General features: G+C 42.6%; 1 protein-coding gene and 1 non-coding gene across 3 annotated transcripts; one reads left to right on the top strand and one right to left on the bottom strand.

Moving 5' to 3' along the window:
• Nucleotides 1–4,428: 4,428 nt before the first annotated feature.
• LOC119365053 (SH3 domain-containing protein 2-like) lies at nucleotides 4,429–10,558 on the top strand. 2 transcript variants are annotated; one of them, XM_037630640.1, is made up of 10 exons: nucleotides 4,429–4,695; nucleotides 7,522–7,644; nucleotides 7,733–7,791; nucleotides 7,905–8,056; nucleotides 8,363–8,464; nucleotides 9,136–9,336; nucleotides 9,427–9,489; nucleotides 9,623–9,778; nucleotides 10,014–10,088; nucleotides 10,223–10,558. In XM_037630640.1, exons 2-10 carry the CDS (start codon nucleotides 7,553–7,555, stop codon nucleotides 10,337–10,339), a joined length of 1,017 nt encoding a protein of 338 aa, XP_037486537.1. In that variant the 5' UTR covers nucleotides 4,429–4,695; nucleotides 7,522–7,552; the 3' UTR covers nucleotides 10,340–10,558. The 2 variants fall into 2 exon arrangements, with proteins under 2 accessions (XP_037486537.1, XP_037486536.1); XM_037630639.1 differs by having other exon boundaries at nucleotides 7,722–7,791.
• A 2,035-nt stretch (nucleotides 10,559–12,593) lies between these two features.
• TRNAP-CGG lies at nucleotides 12,594–12,665 on the bottom strand. The gene has a single exon. It is a non-coding gene; the product is annotated as a tRNA-Pro (tRNA).
• Between the last annotated feature and the right edge of the window lie 1,247 nt (nucleotides 12,666–13,912).

The following is a 13,912-nucleotide window of genomic DNA, read 5'->3' as shown; positions in this document are numbered from 1 at the left end:
GGAGGGGGGCAAATGAAAACTTTTTTTCCTTCACATATTTGCAGCTCACCACATAGCTCCGGCACTGCACGCATGCACGCGCGTGCACGTGATTTGGTGATCCGTCGGTTGCGTGTAGTGCGTCAGTAGACGGTCTTGCTCTGTCCCTCGTGTAGCCGCTAGTGCAGCGCCTAGACTCTAGACGCGACACTACTACACTATATAGTGTGGCGCCTAGCTATCAGACGTTGCACACTGACTTAATAATTTTTAAGCAGCCCAGGGTGCGACGCTACATAAAAGGATCAGCGGGGTAAAAATATTTCAAAGACAATTCAATTTGTAAAAAAAATTGGTCAATAGGTTAAATTTGTCGTTTTTGCCTCAAGGGGTCGGGTTGCTCGTCGGAGAATGAAAAGGGCACCGTTGGCCGTATTCGTTTCTCGGTTGCAGCCTTGCAAGCACGGCATGGTGGTTGCACGCAGCCAGCTGCTGCCGTGCCGATGAAACGGACATGCAGATGCAGGGCTCGTCCTAGCATCAAGCTGACAAGTGACAACCTGTGCCCCTTCGAGTGACTCGCAACTGCTAGCTATAGTCCGGCCGGTACGGTGCCCCGCCGCAATCTGAAGATACGCCTGGATCCGTTCACACCATGTTCGATTGATTGATTGATTGATCCATTTGCTTCATCATGGACTATGGAAGGTGGCCTGATCAATCGTCTGATCATCAAGTCGGTATAAGATCACTGAGAGAGGGTGGGAATTTTTCTATGTGAAAAATTCCTCTTACCAAGTGAGAGAGGGTGGCTGCATTTTGCAAGCCAAAGGGACCTAACTCAGAAAGTCAAGCGGTGATTTGCTGCACGTCTCTCGCGTGATATATATCCAAATGGTACGAAAACCATATCCCATATCCGGCGTACGTAATTGTCAATGAGATAAGACTTATCCACGTGAATACGACCAGTTTCTCGGAGTCGGATGCGATGAAGAAATGTTCTCCGCCACGCAAAGAGCGTGTAGCAAACATGCCGTGCGCTTTATCCCGCAGCTTTCGTTTTCGCGGTTATATCGTGTGTGCATGCATTGGCGGCCCGCGGCCTCACGGTGCGCTTTATCGTCGATCGGCGTCCACCTGATACCAAGTTACCAACCCATCGCCGCGTCGGCGATCACCTATGTCTTTTGATCTTGTAATAATGTTTTCCTAGCTATCTGCTGGCAAAGTGATCCAAACTCCAAAGTGAACATGAAAATTCGAGGGAAAATCATGAGTGTGTTTCTAATGTTTGAGAAACAATCAGGAGTTTGAGAAGAAGAAAATTCATGATCTCATTGACTTTTGATCTTGCTTTTTTTTTAGAAACTTTTGATCTTGTGAATCTAAAAATAAAACTTTTCATCTTGCAATGCTGAATTACTTTGTTTTTGAGACATCCTCGCCAGGCTTTATTTAAACTGTCACAACATTACAAGGATAAAATTCAAATCTCTGGGGTACAAGGATAAAATTCAAATCTCCGGGAAGGCCTAACCAGACACGGCGGCCTAACCCGAGCGAAAGTGCATACCTAGCGAGATTGTGAGCCTCGAAATTTGAGCTCATAAATTCATGAACAAAATTACAAGCAATAAAAGCATTCGATCTCTCTATGATTTCATGTATGACTGCCGCATGATTCGACGTTGTACCTTGCTTGATTTCATCCACCACGATCTTGCAATCAGACGCCACATGTATCTTACTATGCTGAATTACTTAATTTATGTAGCTCAGACAGGCCTGGCCCGCAAGCGTTCCATGCAAGTCTATTAGCACAGTTGGCCCACGCGGGCGCATTATGGTCCGGCCCAAGTCTGGTTACAGTGGGACCGGTTTTCTGGGCACGTTTTTTTTTGCTGTTTTTGTGTGTGTTCCTTTAACGGTTTACTTTGGTTTTGTCTTCTTCTTCTTTTTCCTTTCCTTATTCGCTTTTTTCTCTTCAATTTTCTTTGTTGTTTTCTTCGGTATTCCTTGTTTCATTTGTTTGTTTTCATCTGTGTTCTTTCATATTCTTCGAGTTCTTTTATTTTTGTTTATTTTTACTTTTCTTTCCTCTTTCCGCACATGTCTATTTTTTTAGTACACATTTTTCATACATGCCTAATTTTTTTATACATGATGTACATTGTTTTTTCAAATACTTGTTTTTGAACATTTTTTCGAAATACTCACATTTTTTGAATATATGTCAAACATTCCTTTTAGTGGCACGAAATATTCTTTTAAAACTACATGCATTTTTTTGTATTGTATAAAGACTTCTCAAAATGTCTCAAATATTGTTCTGAAATGCGTGAACTTTTTCAGAATGGCATGGAACATTTTAAAAAAAAACTAGGCCTTAGGGTCATGGGGCGCGGTGGATCTCGACCCTTGTCAGCGGAGCTCCGTTTTTAAATGTTTCTTAAACTTTTGTTAGAGTTTGTGTCCTACTTAGGAAGACGAGACGATGACAGCTCCCTGAAGATGGAATAAGGTTCTCCCCGCCTAGCCTCTATTTCGGTGGTGGGTCTAGTATCATCGGTGGGCATGTGGTGTATGCTACTCTTCATCGATGGCGGGTGTTGTTCTGGTGCACTGGTCCTACAGGACCTTAGCACGGCAACTTTCCGACTGTCTACTACAACAAGTTTTGCCCAGCTTCCGCAAGGGAGGGCGATGACGGGCGGCGCGCCTTTGGCTCGCTTTAGTATTTGTAGTCGTCGCTAGGTGGTCTACGAATCTAGATGTGTTTTTGTCATTTCCGGTGTTCGTTGTACTGCAATGATTGAAGATGAATAGATTGGAAGTTTTTCGAAAAAAAACTAACTAACATTGTTGTGGTTTATGCGTTTTCTATAGTATGTTTTATTTGGTTTCTTGTTTTTCATTTTTCATTTTTTTCTTTCTCTTTGGTTCTCTGTCTCGGTTCGCTTTGTTTCCACCACTTTTCTTTGTATTCTTTGTTTTTAACCTTTTTTTTCCTTTTTAACGCATGTCTATATTTCAGTACGCGCTGTAATTTTTGTAATACATGTGTAACACTATTTTCATAAATTTTGAACATTTATCGAATATATGACGTACCTTTTTTGAACATTTTCCCACTTTGAACACTTTTTAAAATACATGTTAACATTTTTCAAATACACGTTGAACATACTTTTATTGGCACGGATATATTTTTAACAAGGCGTCAACATTTTTTTGCATTGTATAAAAATTCTTGAAAAATGTCACAAATATTTGTTTTAAAATGCATGAACAATTCTTTTAAATGTCACGAACATTTTTCTGAATGGTACAAAATACTTTTAAAAACTAAACGGACATTTTATGAATGGTACGAAACATTTTTCTTACTTATGTAAACATTTTTGCATTGAATTACATTTTTTTTCACGAATGTATTTTTGAAATGTGTGGTCATCTTTTAAATGTCACGCATATGTTTTTGAATGCTATCAACTTTTTAGAAAAGCTGAGTTAACATTTATTTACATTGCATAAATATCCTTTTTGAAGGATTAAAATTGTTTAAATTTTAAATAAATTATGTTTCCATTTCAGAAATATAAGTAAAAGTGATAAAAATGTGGGCTAGGGCGTCAACATTCCTCCCGCGCTGGGCCGGGACATTTAGAACGTCCTTGAGGCGAGATGTGCTGGCATCTCGCCGGGGACGAGACAGGGCCGCTCCCCGGTTGGCCTATGGTTCTTTTTTCTAGTCCAGATTTATGTGGGGTGTCAGAGCATCTCCTAGAGTTGATGCAAAATAAGGCAACCAAAAAATATTTTAATACATGAGAAAGTAGGTTCACAACACCAGAACTTTTTTTTTCCATGGCAGATAATGTAAAACGGTTGCCCTAAAACTTTCATCTTCTTTATGATGCACGTATACTCCCTTCATTCATAAATATAAGATGTGTTTGGATATTTTAATGTAGACTACATACAAACTAAAATAAGGTAACAAACACATTAAAATGTGACTATATACATTCGATTCAAACAAAATAGTGTATATTATATTTGTGAATGGAGGGAATACTTATTATTGTTACTATGTGCAATGGCTTATTGTGGTCACGGGAGTATTATTATTTGCAACATTGCATGTTCTCAGCTTTATGATTATTTCCTCATCATGTGTAACTTTTGAAATGTTTTTTTATGTGTTGTTCCCTAAAAAACTTCCAAAGTGTAATTCCCTGAACATTTATAATAGATCTGATTTTCTTAATCTTAAATAAAAAATTGGAATGCTTGCGCCGACAGGTGGTTGGCAAGATACACGGCCGGACGTACGGGGGCGTCCTCCTCGGCCGAACCCGAACGACCCACCGCCATGCGGGCCCGGGACGACCGAGCCGTTTATTGTTCCCGGGGCATCGGCGACGCGGTTCCAGCGCAGGGAGGCCTGGCACGGCCGTGAGGCCAACCACCACCAAAACATCCTCCGAGGAAGGAAGCCGCAGGCGGCCTCGCCCGGTCAGAAAACCAAAAGTAAAAGGAGGGGAGACCAAGGCGCCGTCTCCCGTTCGCCGTCTCCGCGCCGCGCGACCCCTTCGGCCCGGCCGTCCTCCCCGAATCCCCCTCCGTCTGCTGCGCCGCCGCCCGCGAATCCGGGCTATGGAGGCACTGTGGAAGCAGGCCTCCAGGCTCAAGGAGCAGGTCGCCCGCCAGGTGAGCCCCTGCCTCGCCCGACCGCCTCTGGCAGTTTTCTCGATCGATCTGGGTGGAGTGCCCCGAGCAGCTCGGGTGGGCGCGCACCGACAGTAGCGGCTTGGTGGTGATGATGCGCCTGTAATTGGCTTGGTGTCTGATTTATGTGGAGTATGTGCTAGAGAGGCAGTTGACCTTAGTAGGCTATACTGATGCTGGAGACCGGAGAAATGGATAGACAGAGATAGAGGGTTGGCAATTTACTGCGCTTGATCGTAGTTCGGAAGTGGGGGAAGTTGTGATCCTCAAGTAGAGCTTGAGGTGATCAAATTGGCTATTTTCTAAAAATAACTGAGTTTTTACAGCAAAAGGGAATAGAGGTTTGGTTTTAAGGATACATATGTAGGTTTCTGATCAAAGGATTGCTCGCGAATCATCATTAATCGTCCAAATATAGAACTGCCATAAGCCTCTAAACACAATCTGTCCGGATACACACACAAAAACTTTACCCTTGGGGGAGAATCCCGAAGGCATTTTTTTAGGTCTGCAGCCATGACAGCAGCACAAGGGAGATCTGGCACGTACAGAGAGCAATACACAGCGAGGGGCCTTACTCAGCAAAGGGTGACCTGTCGCATTACACTGTTTAGACTAGTACAGTACCTAGTTACCAACCTGATTGCTTTGCATCCATCTTACGCAATCGTAGGATGATCGGCTGAAATAGACGTGTTACATTGCCTTAGGAGCACTCGGGCTGATGGTATTATAGCATATCATGGTTATGTTTGCCTCAGAGATAACTATGTTGTCTGGAAATGCAGAAGGTGGTTTACTGTTAAGATTTACTCCCTCCGTTCCAAAATAGATGACCCAACTTTGTACTAACTTTGTATTAAAGTTAGTACAAAGTTGAGTCATCTATTTTGGAACGGAGAGAGTAGAACTTAACAAAATCCTTTCTTTACTACATAGTATAGATGTTTGTTCATATATTTATAGTAAGAACTACCATCTGAGTAAGGCGATCTCAAGATTCTGAAGTGAACTTATAATTTGCAATACTGTAATTACACATACTAGTATTTTTCTACTCATGCTTGTGCTTTGCCAAGTGAAGCGGAAATTCAACAGCACCCCATTTTCAACTACCTCTCACGCATGAATGGAGGTTTCAGGTTAGTTTGAAGGATAGGTTTCTGATCAAAGGATTACTCATGAATCATCGTTAATCATCCAAATATAGAACTGCCATAAGCCCATAAACACAATCTGTCCCGATACACACAGGAAACTCGACCCTTGGGGGAAGAAACCCGAAGGCATTTTTTCGGGTCTCCAGCCATGACAGCAGCACAAGGGTGATCTGGCACGTACCGAGAACAATACACAGCGAGGGGCCTTACTCAGGCAAAGGGTGACCTGTCGCATTGCGCTGTTTAGACTAGTACCTAGTTACCAACCTGATTGCTTTGCATCCATCTTACGCAATCGTAGGATGATCGGCTGAAATAGACGTGTTACATTGCCTTAGGAGCACTCGGGCTGATGGTATTATAGCATATCATGGTTATGTTTGCCTCAGAGATAACTATGTTGTCTGGAAATGCAGAAGGTGGTTTACTGTTAAGATTTAGAACTTAACAAAATCCTTTCTTTACTACATAGTATGGATGTTTGTTCATGTATTTATAGTAAGAACTACCATCTGAGTAAGGCGATCTCAAGATTCTGAAGTGAACTTATAATTTGCAATACTGTAATTACACATACTAGTATTTTTCTACTCATGCTTGTGCTTTGCCAAGTGAAGCGGAAATTCAACAGCACCCCATTTTCAACTACCTCTCACGCATGAATGGAGGTTTCAGGTTAGTTTGAAGGATAGGTTTCTGATCAAAGGATTACTCATGAATCATCGTTAATCGTCCAAATATAGAACTGCCATAAGCCCATAAACACAATCTGTCCGGATACACACACAAAAACCTGACCCTTGGGGGAAGAAACCCGAAGGCATTCTTTTAGGTCTCCAGCCATGACAGCAGCACAAGGGAGATCTGGCACGTACGGAGAACAATACACAGCGAGGGGCATTACTCAGCAAGGGTGACCTGTCGCAATACACCGTTTAGACTAGTACCTAGTTACCAACCTGATTGCTTTGCATCCATCTCGCGCAATCGTACGATGATCGGCTGAAATAAACGTGTTACATTGCCTTAGGAGCACTCGGGCTGATGGTATTATAGGCTAGAAGCCAACTACATATCATGGTTATGTTTGCCTCAGAGATAACTATGTTGTCTGGAAATGCAGAAGGTGGTTTACTGTTAAGATTCTAGAACTTAACAAAATCCTTTCTTTACTACATAGTATGGATGTTTGTTCATGTATTTATAGTAAGAACTACCAGCTGAGTAATGCGATCTCAAGATTCTGAAGTGAACTTATAATTTGCAATACTGTAATTACACATACTACTCCCTCCGTCCCATAATGTAAGACACTTTTTGACACTAGTGTAGTGTCAAAAAACGTCTTATATTATGGGACGGAGGGAGTAGTATTTTTCTACTCATGCTTGTGCTTTGCCAAGTGAAGCAGAAATTCAACAGCACCCCGTTTTCAACTACCTCTCACGCATTGCAAAACTGGAATCACTTGTATGTAACCTTTATACTGAGCAGATATTACTGAGCTATAACTGGCCACACATACTACATGATATCTACCCAAATAATAATAAAATTAATGTATATCCCTGCTAGTGGCATCAAAACATATAACTTCCCAATTTTCGCATGAGTAAAATAATATTGTAACATGTATCTGCTGTTGCAGGGTGTGTTTAAGCAGTTTGGGGCTGGTGGCTATGGAAATTCTGATAATGCATTCACAGACGAGTCAGAAGTTAAACTACATCACAGATTGGAAAAACTTTACTTATCCACTCGTGCTGCCAAAGTATGAGTAACACAATTTCATCGTCTTTTCTTTCTACATTGTTTCCTTTGGATTAAAACATTGGCATCTGTTGCCAGCATTTTCAAAGGGACGTCGTTCGGGGTGTGGAGGGCTACATAGTGACAGGATCTAAGCAAGTGGAGATAGGTATGTTCCTCCAATTGTATATTAGCCCAGGGGAGCATTTTTTATCTTTGCATTACTAATCAATGGTCTGGTATACTATTAATTATGTATTTACATATAATCTAAATTTGCAGGGAACAAATTGTCTGATGATAGCCAGAAATATGGCATTGAAAACACATGTACAAGTGGTAATACTTTATCCAGAGCTGCTACGTACTATGGAAAGGCGCGTTCACTGATAGAAAAGGAACGCGGGAACATGCTAAAAGCATTTGGTACTCAGGTATATTTTCCAAGTGCTGGATTTACCCTTTACCTTATGACAAGATCCTGCTGATGAATTTTAGTGCACATAGTTTTTACTATATGTTAACTCATGTACATGGTTAAATGAACTTGTTAGGCTATATGATATATATATTTGAAAATGCATAACTCCTTAAATGCCTATATGGATATTTATTTTCTTATAAATTGTATATCATTTGGAGTATAACCGAACAAATTTATTTTTGTAGTTTTACATCTAAGTGTGTAATCAGGGTATAATATGTATTGATACAGTGTGTAATTAATTATTGAATTCTAGGTGGCAGAGCCTCTACGGGCAATGGTAATGGGTGCCCCTCTAGAGGATGCTAGACATCTAGCCCAGAGATATGACAGAATAAGGCAAGAAGCTGATGCTCAGGTGAAAATCCTTGCTCACATATAAGTACATCTTATGCAATGATAAAATTGTATTCTTGATGTTAGAAATAATTCCGGAATTCCCTTGTAGTTATTTGGAAGTTGAGGACAACACTCATTCAGGATCTAGATAAGCTACATGGTCCGCAACTCCACACTATAATAGCATGTTTAGTTTGTGCTTCTACTGCCATGCCTTCCTTATATTGCAAGTATCATAGACGCACAGTGGAGAACATCATATGTGTAGAGTAAAATGACGGATATAACTGGATTCTCTGAACTGGCTTTGCTTCTCTACTGCGCGTTTGTTATTTTTGTGTGGAGGAACCATCACACTGTTACTGTGTATATGGACAGATCAATTCAGCCTCTCATCTGAAGGGTGTTTCCATCACTTGAACTGTTAAATTTAATCATTTCCAAAGCAGCAATATCAATGCCAATTTGCCAATTCATGCTCTTCAGTGTCCAATTAAATACTTAGTGTCAGCAGTTCTGATAAGCTTATGTTGCATTTAAGAACTTCATGCATCATTTTGTCACAATGTCAGATCATGTAATTTAATTGAGTCACCCTGAATTTGAACAACATATAAGTAATTATGTGCTCGGGGCACATCATTTCTTTCGTACGAACAGCAGTATTTATCTTAATTTTGCCCTTCGTAGGTCGTTGAAGTTTCAAGGCGTCAAAGCAGAGTAAGAGAATCAGCTGGGAATAGCGATGTGATATCAAAGTTGGAGGCAGCTGAGTATAAACTTGAAGAACTGAAGTCAAACATGGTGGGGTTAGGTAAGGAAGCGGTTTCAGCTATGGCTGCTGTAGAGGGGCAGCAGCAAAGATTGACATTACAACGCCTCATTGCTATGGTAACCATCAACTGTGCCCATTAAAAAAAATCTTATGCAATTATCGTGAGAAAATTATGTGGTCACTGACATTCGCGTTCTGGCCCGAAGGTTGAGGCCGAGAGAACTTATCATCAGAAAGTCCTGGAGATCCTTGACCATTTGGAAGAAGAAGTATGAGATTCCAGCATTTGTTATATTTTCTTGAATTCTTAGTTTTCAATTGGCACATCCCAGAGTGTGACTGTGCGACATGAAGCATATGGAAACACTGATGGATGAATTTAATGACTATTTTGATTGCTAGATGGTGTCTGAGCGCCAAAAAATCGAAGCACCTCCACCCCCTGCAGCAGAAAGTTATATGTCACCGCCGCCACCATCATATGACGAAGTTAATGGCATGTTTGCCTCCACTTCTGCTGATCAGGCAGTTAACTCCGTCGACTTCTTCCTGGGAGAGGTGTGACATATTTACAATACATAAAGATAGCATGCCAGATGTACACGAAAGCCCTGTTCGGTAGTCGCCCGCTCCCAGAATCTGCGGAGCGCGGAAAGTGCAGCTCCACGTTTTTAACTGTAGCTCCACCAACTCCGCTCCCGGAGTTGTGGAGCGGAGTGGTACCGAACAGGGCCGAAGTTGATCATATCTGGGAGGCTTATTAAATGTGCTCTGTGTATTCCTTATGATGCAGGCGCTCGATTCCTTCGAGGCTGAGAGTGAGTTTGAGCTTAACTTATCAGTTGGCGACATCGTTATCGTCCGGAAGGTAAATAGACTTTTCATATCTGTGCTCTTAAGCTTCTCCCAAGTTATTAATGTTCTCTATGCGTGGTCCTAGGAGCTGCACATACCGTCTTGTGGCTTCCGTTATTAATCTGACAATGTCTTGTCCGAACTCAGGTGTCAAGCAACGGTTGGGCGGAAGGTGAATGCAAGGGAAAAGCGGGATGGTTCCCACATGCTTATGTCGAAAGACGCGAGCGTGTTCTGGCGAGCAAAGTCCCACATATTTTCTAGGGGTTTTGAGGAGGAACATAGGTTATAGGTGTTTGATTTCAATAGTTGAACAGCGTACTTTCAGACTTCTACAGTATTCATGTGTATAGATTGAATTTTCGTCCCGTGAGCCAGTTTTTGTGAAGATAATGTACATCTGACATTTCAGAACACCAAACTGGCCATAAGCAAGCTTTGTATTGTTGTTTGAAACGATAAAATACTCGCTGGTGGAGTTCATAGTCTTTTCACATAATGGTAGTCGAGTAATAGACTGGTCCATTAGCTAAAGTTAGCCGAGTAACGTTTAGCTAATGTGGAAAGAAAAATATGGCCAGTTGGCTGCTCGGCTTGAAATGGTCAGCTGAAAAGTCACAGCCATGTTGGCATCTGGCACTAAGAAGATAATTCAGCCAACCAATGTATCCTCCGTACAGGGAATACCGGAATGAAGATCACCTTGCTGGTTTGTTGTGGAGCGGGATGGCGTGGAGATCAACGTTTGGTCCAGGGATGGCGTGGAGATCAACGTTTGGTCTAGGCACATCAATGTTGCCGTAAATGGAACGATCCTTATGTTTTCTAGGGAATGCCATCATGGCTACTCCCTCCGTCCGGGTGTATAAATCATTCGCGTAGTTCTAGGTCATCGATTTAAGGAATTAAATATGTGTTATATGTCATGAAAAGTATACCACTAGATTTTCACACGGATGTAGTTTCTAAATATATATTTTTTGTCACATATAATACATATTTAGATAGTTAAATTATCGACCTAGAACTACGCGAATGACTTATACACCGGGACGGAGGTAGTACTTTATTTCAGGCCTCGCTTGGAATCGATGTACTCCCTTCGTCTGAAAATACTTGTCATCAAAATGAATAAAAGGGGATGTATCTAGATGTATTTTAGTTCTAGATACATTCCTTTTTGTCCATTTTGATGACAAGTTTTTTTGAACGGAGGGAGTAATTTAATATGAGTTTATATTACTTACAGGTGTAACTTATCGGCCAGGAAACAAAAATGACGGGCGGAGGCCTGTCTTTTTAACCCAAACAGGGCCTCACTGGTAAAATAGTTACATCCTTTGCAATGGCATTCACCAAAAAATCAGGGTGGTCCTCAAACCAGCTAGTGGTAGTACCATTCTCCTAAGCAAATTTTGTTAAGCTATGGGCTACCTCATTAGTTTCGCGAACACAGTGCAAGTCCACTCTTCCAATCATCCCAGCCATAATAAAGCAATCTGCATAAATTGCGGAAGCTCCATTCCATATTCTGTCATGTCCAGCACAAGCATTTACCACTTCAATTGAGTCAGACTCAATCTGGATTGAGTTTAAGCCCAATGTATGCAAGAAGAAGGCCTTGGTGCAGAGTGCATCGCTATTGCTTCAGTTGTCTGAGCACCATCGACATGTTGAATGGTAGAGCAAGCAGCAGCTAGAACAACACCATGAGCGTCTCTGACCACCGCACGCGTGGAGCCTTTCATTTCGTCGGGAAGCATCAACATTAAGTTTAATGAATCCTTCCCCTGGTTTTTTCCATTTAACTCCAATCCTGTTCATAGTCCTGGGCGAAAAAGCTCTCTCAAAGTTCAGACAAATGGTGCGAACTGCCAGCGCACTCCTGGTTATGTACCAGGAGTGCGCTGGTTAGATTCCTGGTGTGTTTGTCGCCTTCTCAACCATCATAGGTACCAGCATGTAACCATAATTCCTTCTTTGAGACCGATGCCGGGTAAATTATTAGGCATACATTGATCAGAGGATCGGAGAAGCTGTTCTAGAATTACTGATCCCGATCTATCAATGACAGCCGTCTCCACAATTAAATCTGTAAGTCCCAGTTCTCGCCAGCAATCAAATATAGAAGATGGCGCACATCTTCAGCCCCTTGGGAACGAATCGGGCATTGCCCAATGCTCCCGACATGCCTATTGGCAAGAATGCTTTTCAAAGGGAGGATGCCATGAAGCGCTTTCCAGCAGAACGTTTTAACATTCCCTGGGATTTTTAATTTCCAAAGTATCGACCAAACTGGGTTAGAGGCTGAAGGTCCAACCATAGGGAGGTTTTAATTCCGAAATTGGTGCTTACATTCACAGTGATAAGCTGACTTGGTTGTAAAGCGTCCAGAACTTGTGCAATTTCATGCAACAAAATCATCGAATGCATTCCCCCGCAAAAAAAAAAAAACCATCAAATGCATTATAACTCAGCACGAGATCAGACTAGGGTAAAACTTTATTAAAAAATTAGAGGGGTGTTGCGAGAATCGAACTCGCGACCTCTCGCACCCGAAGCGAGAATCATACCACTAGACCAAACACCCGTATTGATATTATGTCTCATCGCAATATATTAGAAGTGGGAAATGGTTTTTTACTTCACCGATAGCTATAGATAGGCAGCATTATTAGTTCAAACAAAATACAGCGCATGTGTAACCGAAGGAAGTCTCCGAATGCGCTAACACTATTTTGAGCCCCAAAAACGAGTTATCCTCGCTAGCCGCTCCTATCGTGTCCACTCCCCCTCTATTTTTGGCAAACCTGTCGTGTCCTCTCAAACATGACCAAAAGAGTAACATGCAGTTGCATCACGGCAGCAACCACTCCGTGCCTAACCCCCTACGTGGCACACACCTAGCGTGCATGCTTTCAGGCATCGTGAGCTCACTTTCGTGAGCTGCCAGATCGTCCGCTTATCTCTTTGTCGGGTAAACCGAAATCCGTTAGCTAGATTATTATTGCACGGCTGCAGTGCATGCGACTGATTGACCCCTTCAATCGTCCGCGTCACTCGTCATCTAGCGAGCGAGCGAGCCGATGATAGATAGCAACGTCCGCCGACTGCCCATCACGTTTGTGCAACCTACGTAAGCCGTTGTGAGTATCCTTTGTAGATTAGCTTGTGTATATGTGTGTCTGCAAGTGTTGTATGGTCTTGGACATGAACCTTATGGGTGCAGGCCTGGCCCTGACACGGTGCTTATTGGATTTAGACCAAAGTTACATGATGCGTATCGGCTTTCAAGAAAGCAAGCAAGCAGGAGCCATCCGTCGGAGAGGACAAGCGGCAAGAGACCAAACGGGAAAGAGTAGGCAGGCCGGCGGTGACACGCACCACCACACCACACCACAGCGACTCATCAGAGTGAGCGAGACCGGGCGCGCGCGCGGGAGAATCAGAGAATACCGAGAGTGGGTGAGAATACAAAAGCAGCAGCATCCAGGACGCAGGCCGCCGTACCCATCTTTCCGCCATGATCTATCACGCCTGTGCGGCGCAGGCCTTCTCTTTAGCGTGGATGGAGTACGTTCGTAGTTCAAGGGAGGAGGGGGGGCACGGAAAAGAAACAGAGGGCAGGCCGCTCCAAATATACCTGGCCTGGACGTGACTCTGCCTGTTGCCACTGACTGACTCACTGTGTTAACTAAGTTAAGTAAGCAAGCCGACCTAGCTATAGCTAATCATTGCAGCCTTGGAGTAAGTAATAACCGAGCCAAGTGTGCCGCGCTTTACCGTAACACCTATCATTCCTCCGGCGCCCACATGGACAGGACAGGACCCGTGACA

This window comes from Triticum dicoccoides, chromosome 2B (assembly GCF_002162155.2).
Source record: "Triticum dicoccoides isolate Atlit2015 ecotype Zavitan chromosome 2B, WEW_v2.0, whole genome shotgun sequence".
In the NCBI taxonomy this organism is placed as follows: domain Eukaryota; kingdom Viridiplantae; phylum Streptophyta; class Magnoliopsida; order Poales; family Poaceae; genus Triticum; species Triticum dicoccoides.
The sequence above is the reverse complement of the archived record's forward strand: the minus strand, read 5'-3'. Positions and strand labels throughout refer to the sequence as shown.

Coding starts and splice junctions, on each gene's coding strand:
- LOC119365053 (XM_037630639.1), top strand. CDS start 4,642: ATGGAGGCACTGTGGAAGCAGGCCTCCAGGCTCAAGGAGCAGGTCGCC. Junction 9,337..9,426: donor TACAACGCCTCATTGCTATG/GTAACCATCAAC, acceptor TCTGGCCCGAAG/GTTGAGGCCGAGAGAACTTA. Junction 9,779..10,013: donor TCGACTTCTTCCTGGGAGAG/GTGTGACATATT, acceptor CTTATGATGCAG/GCGCTCGATTCCTTCGAGGC.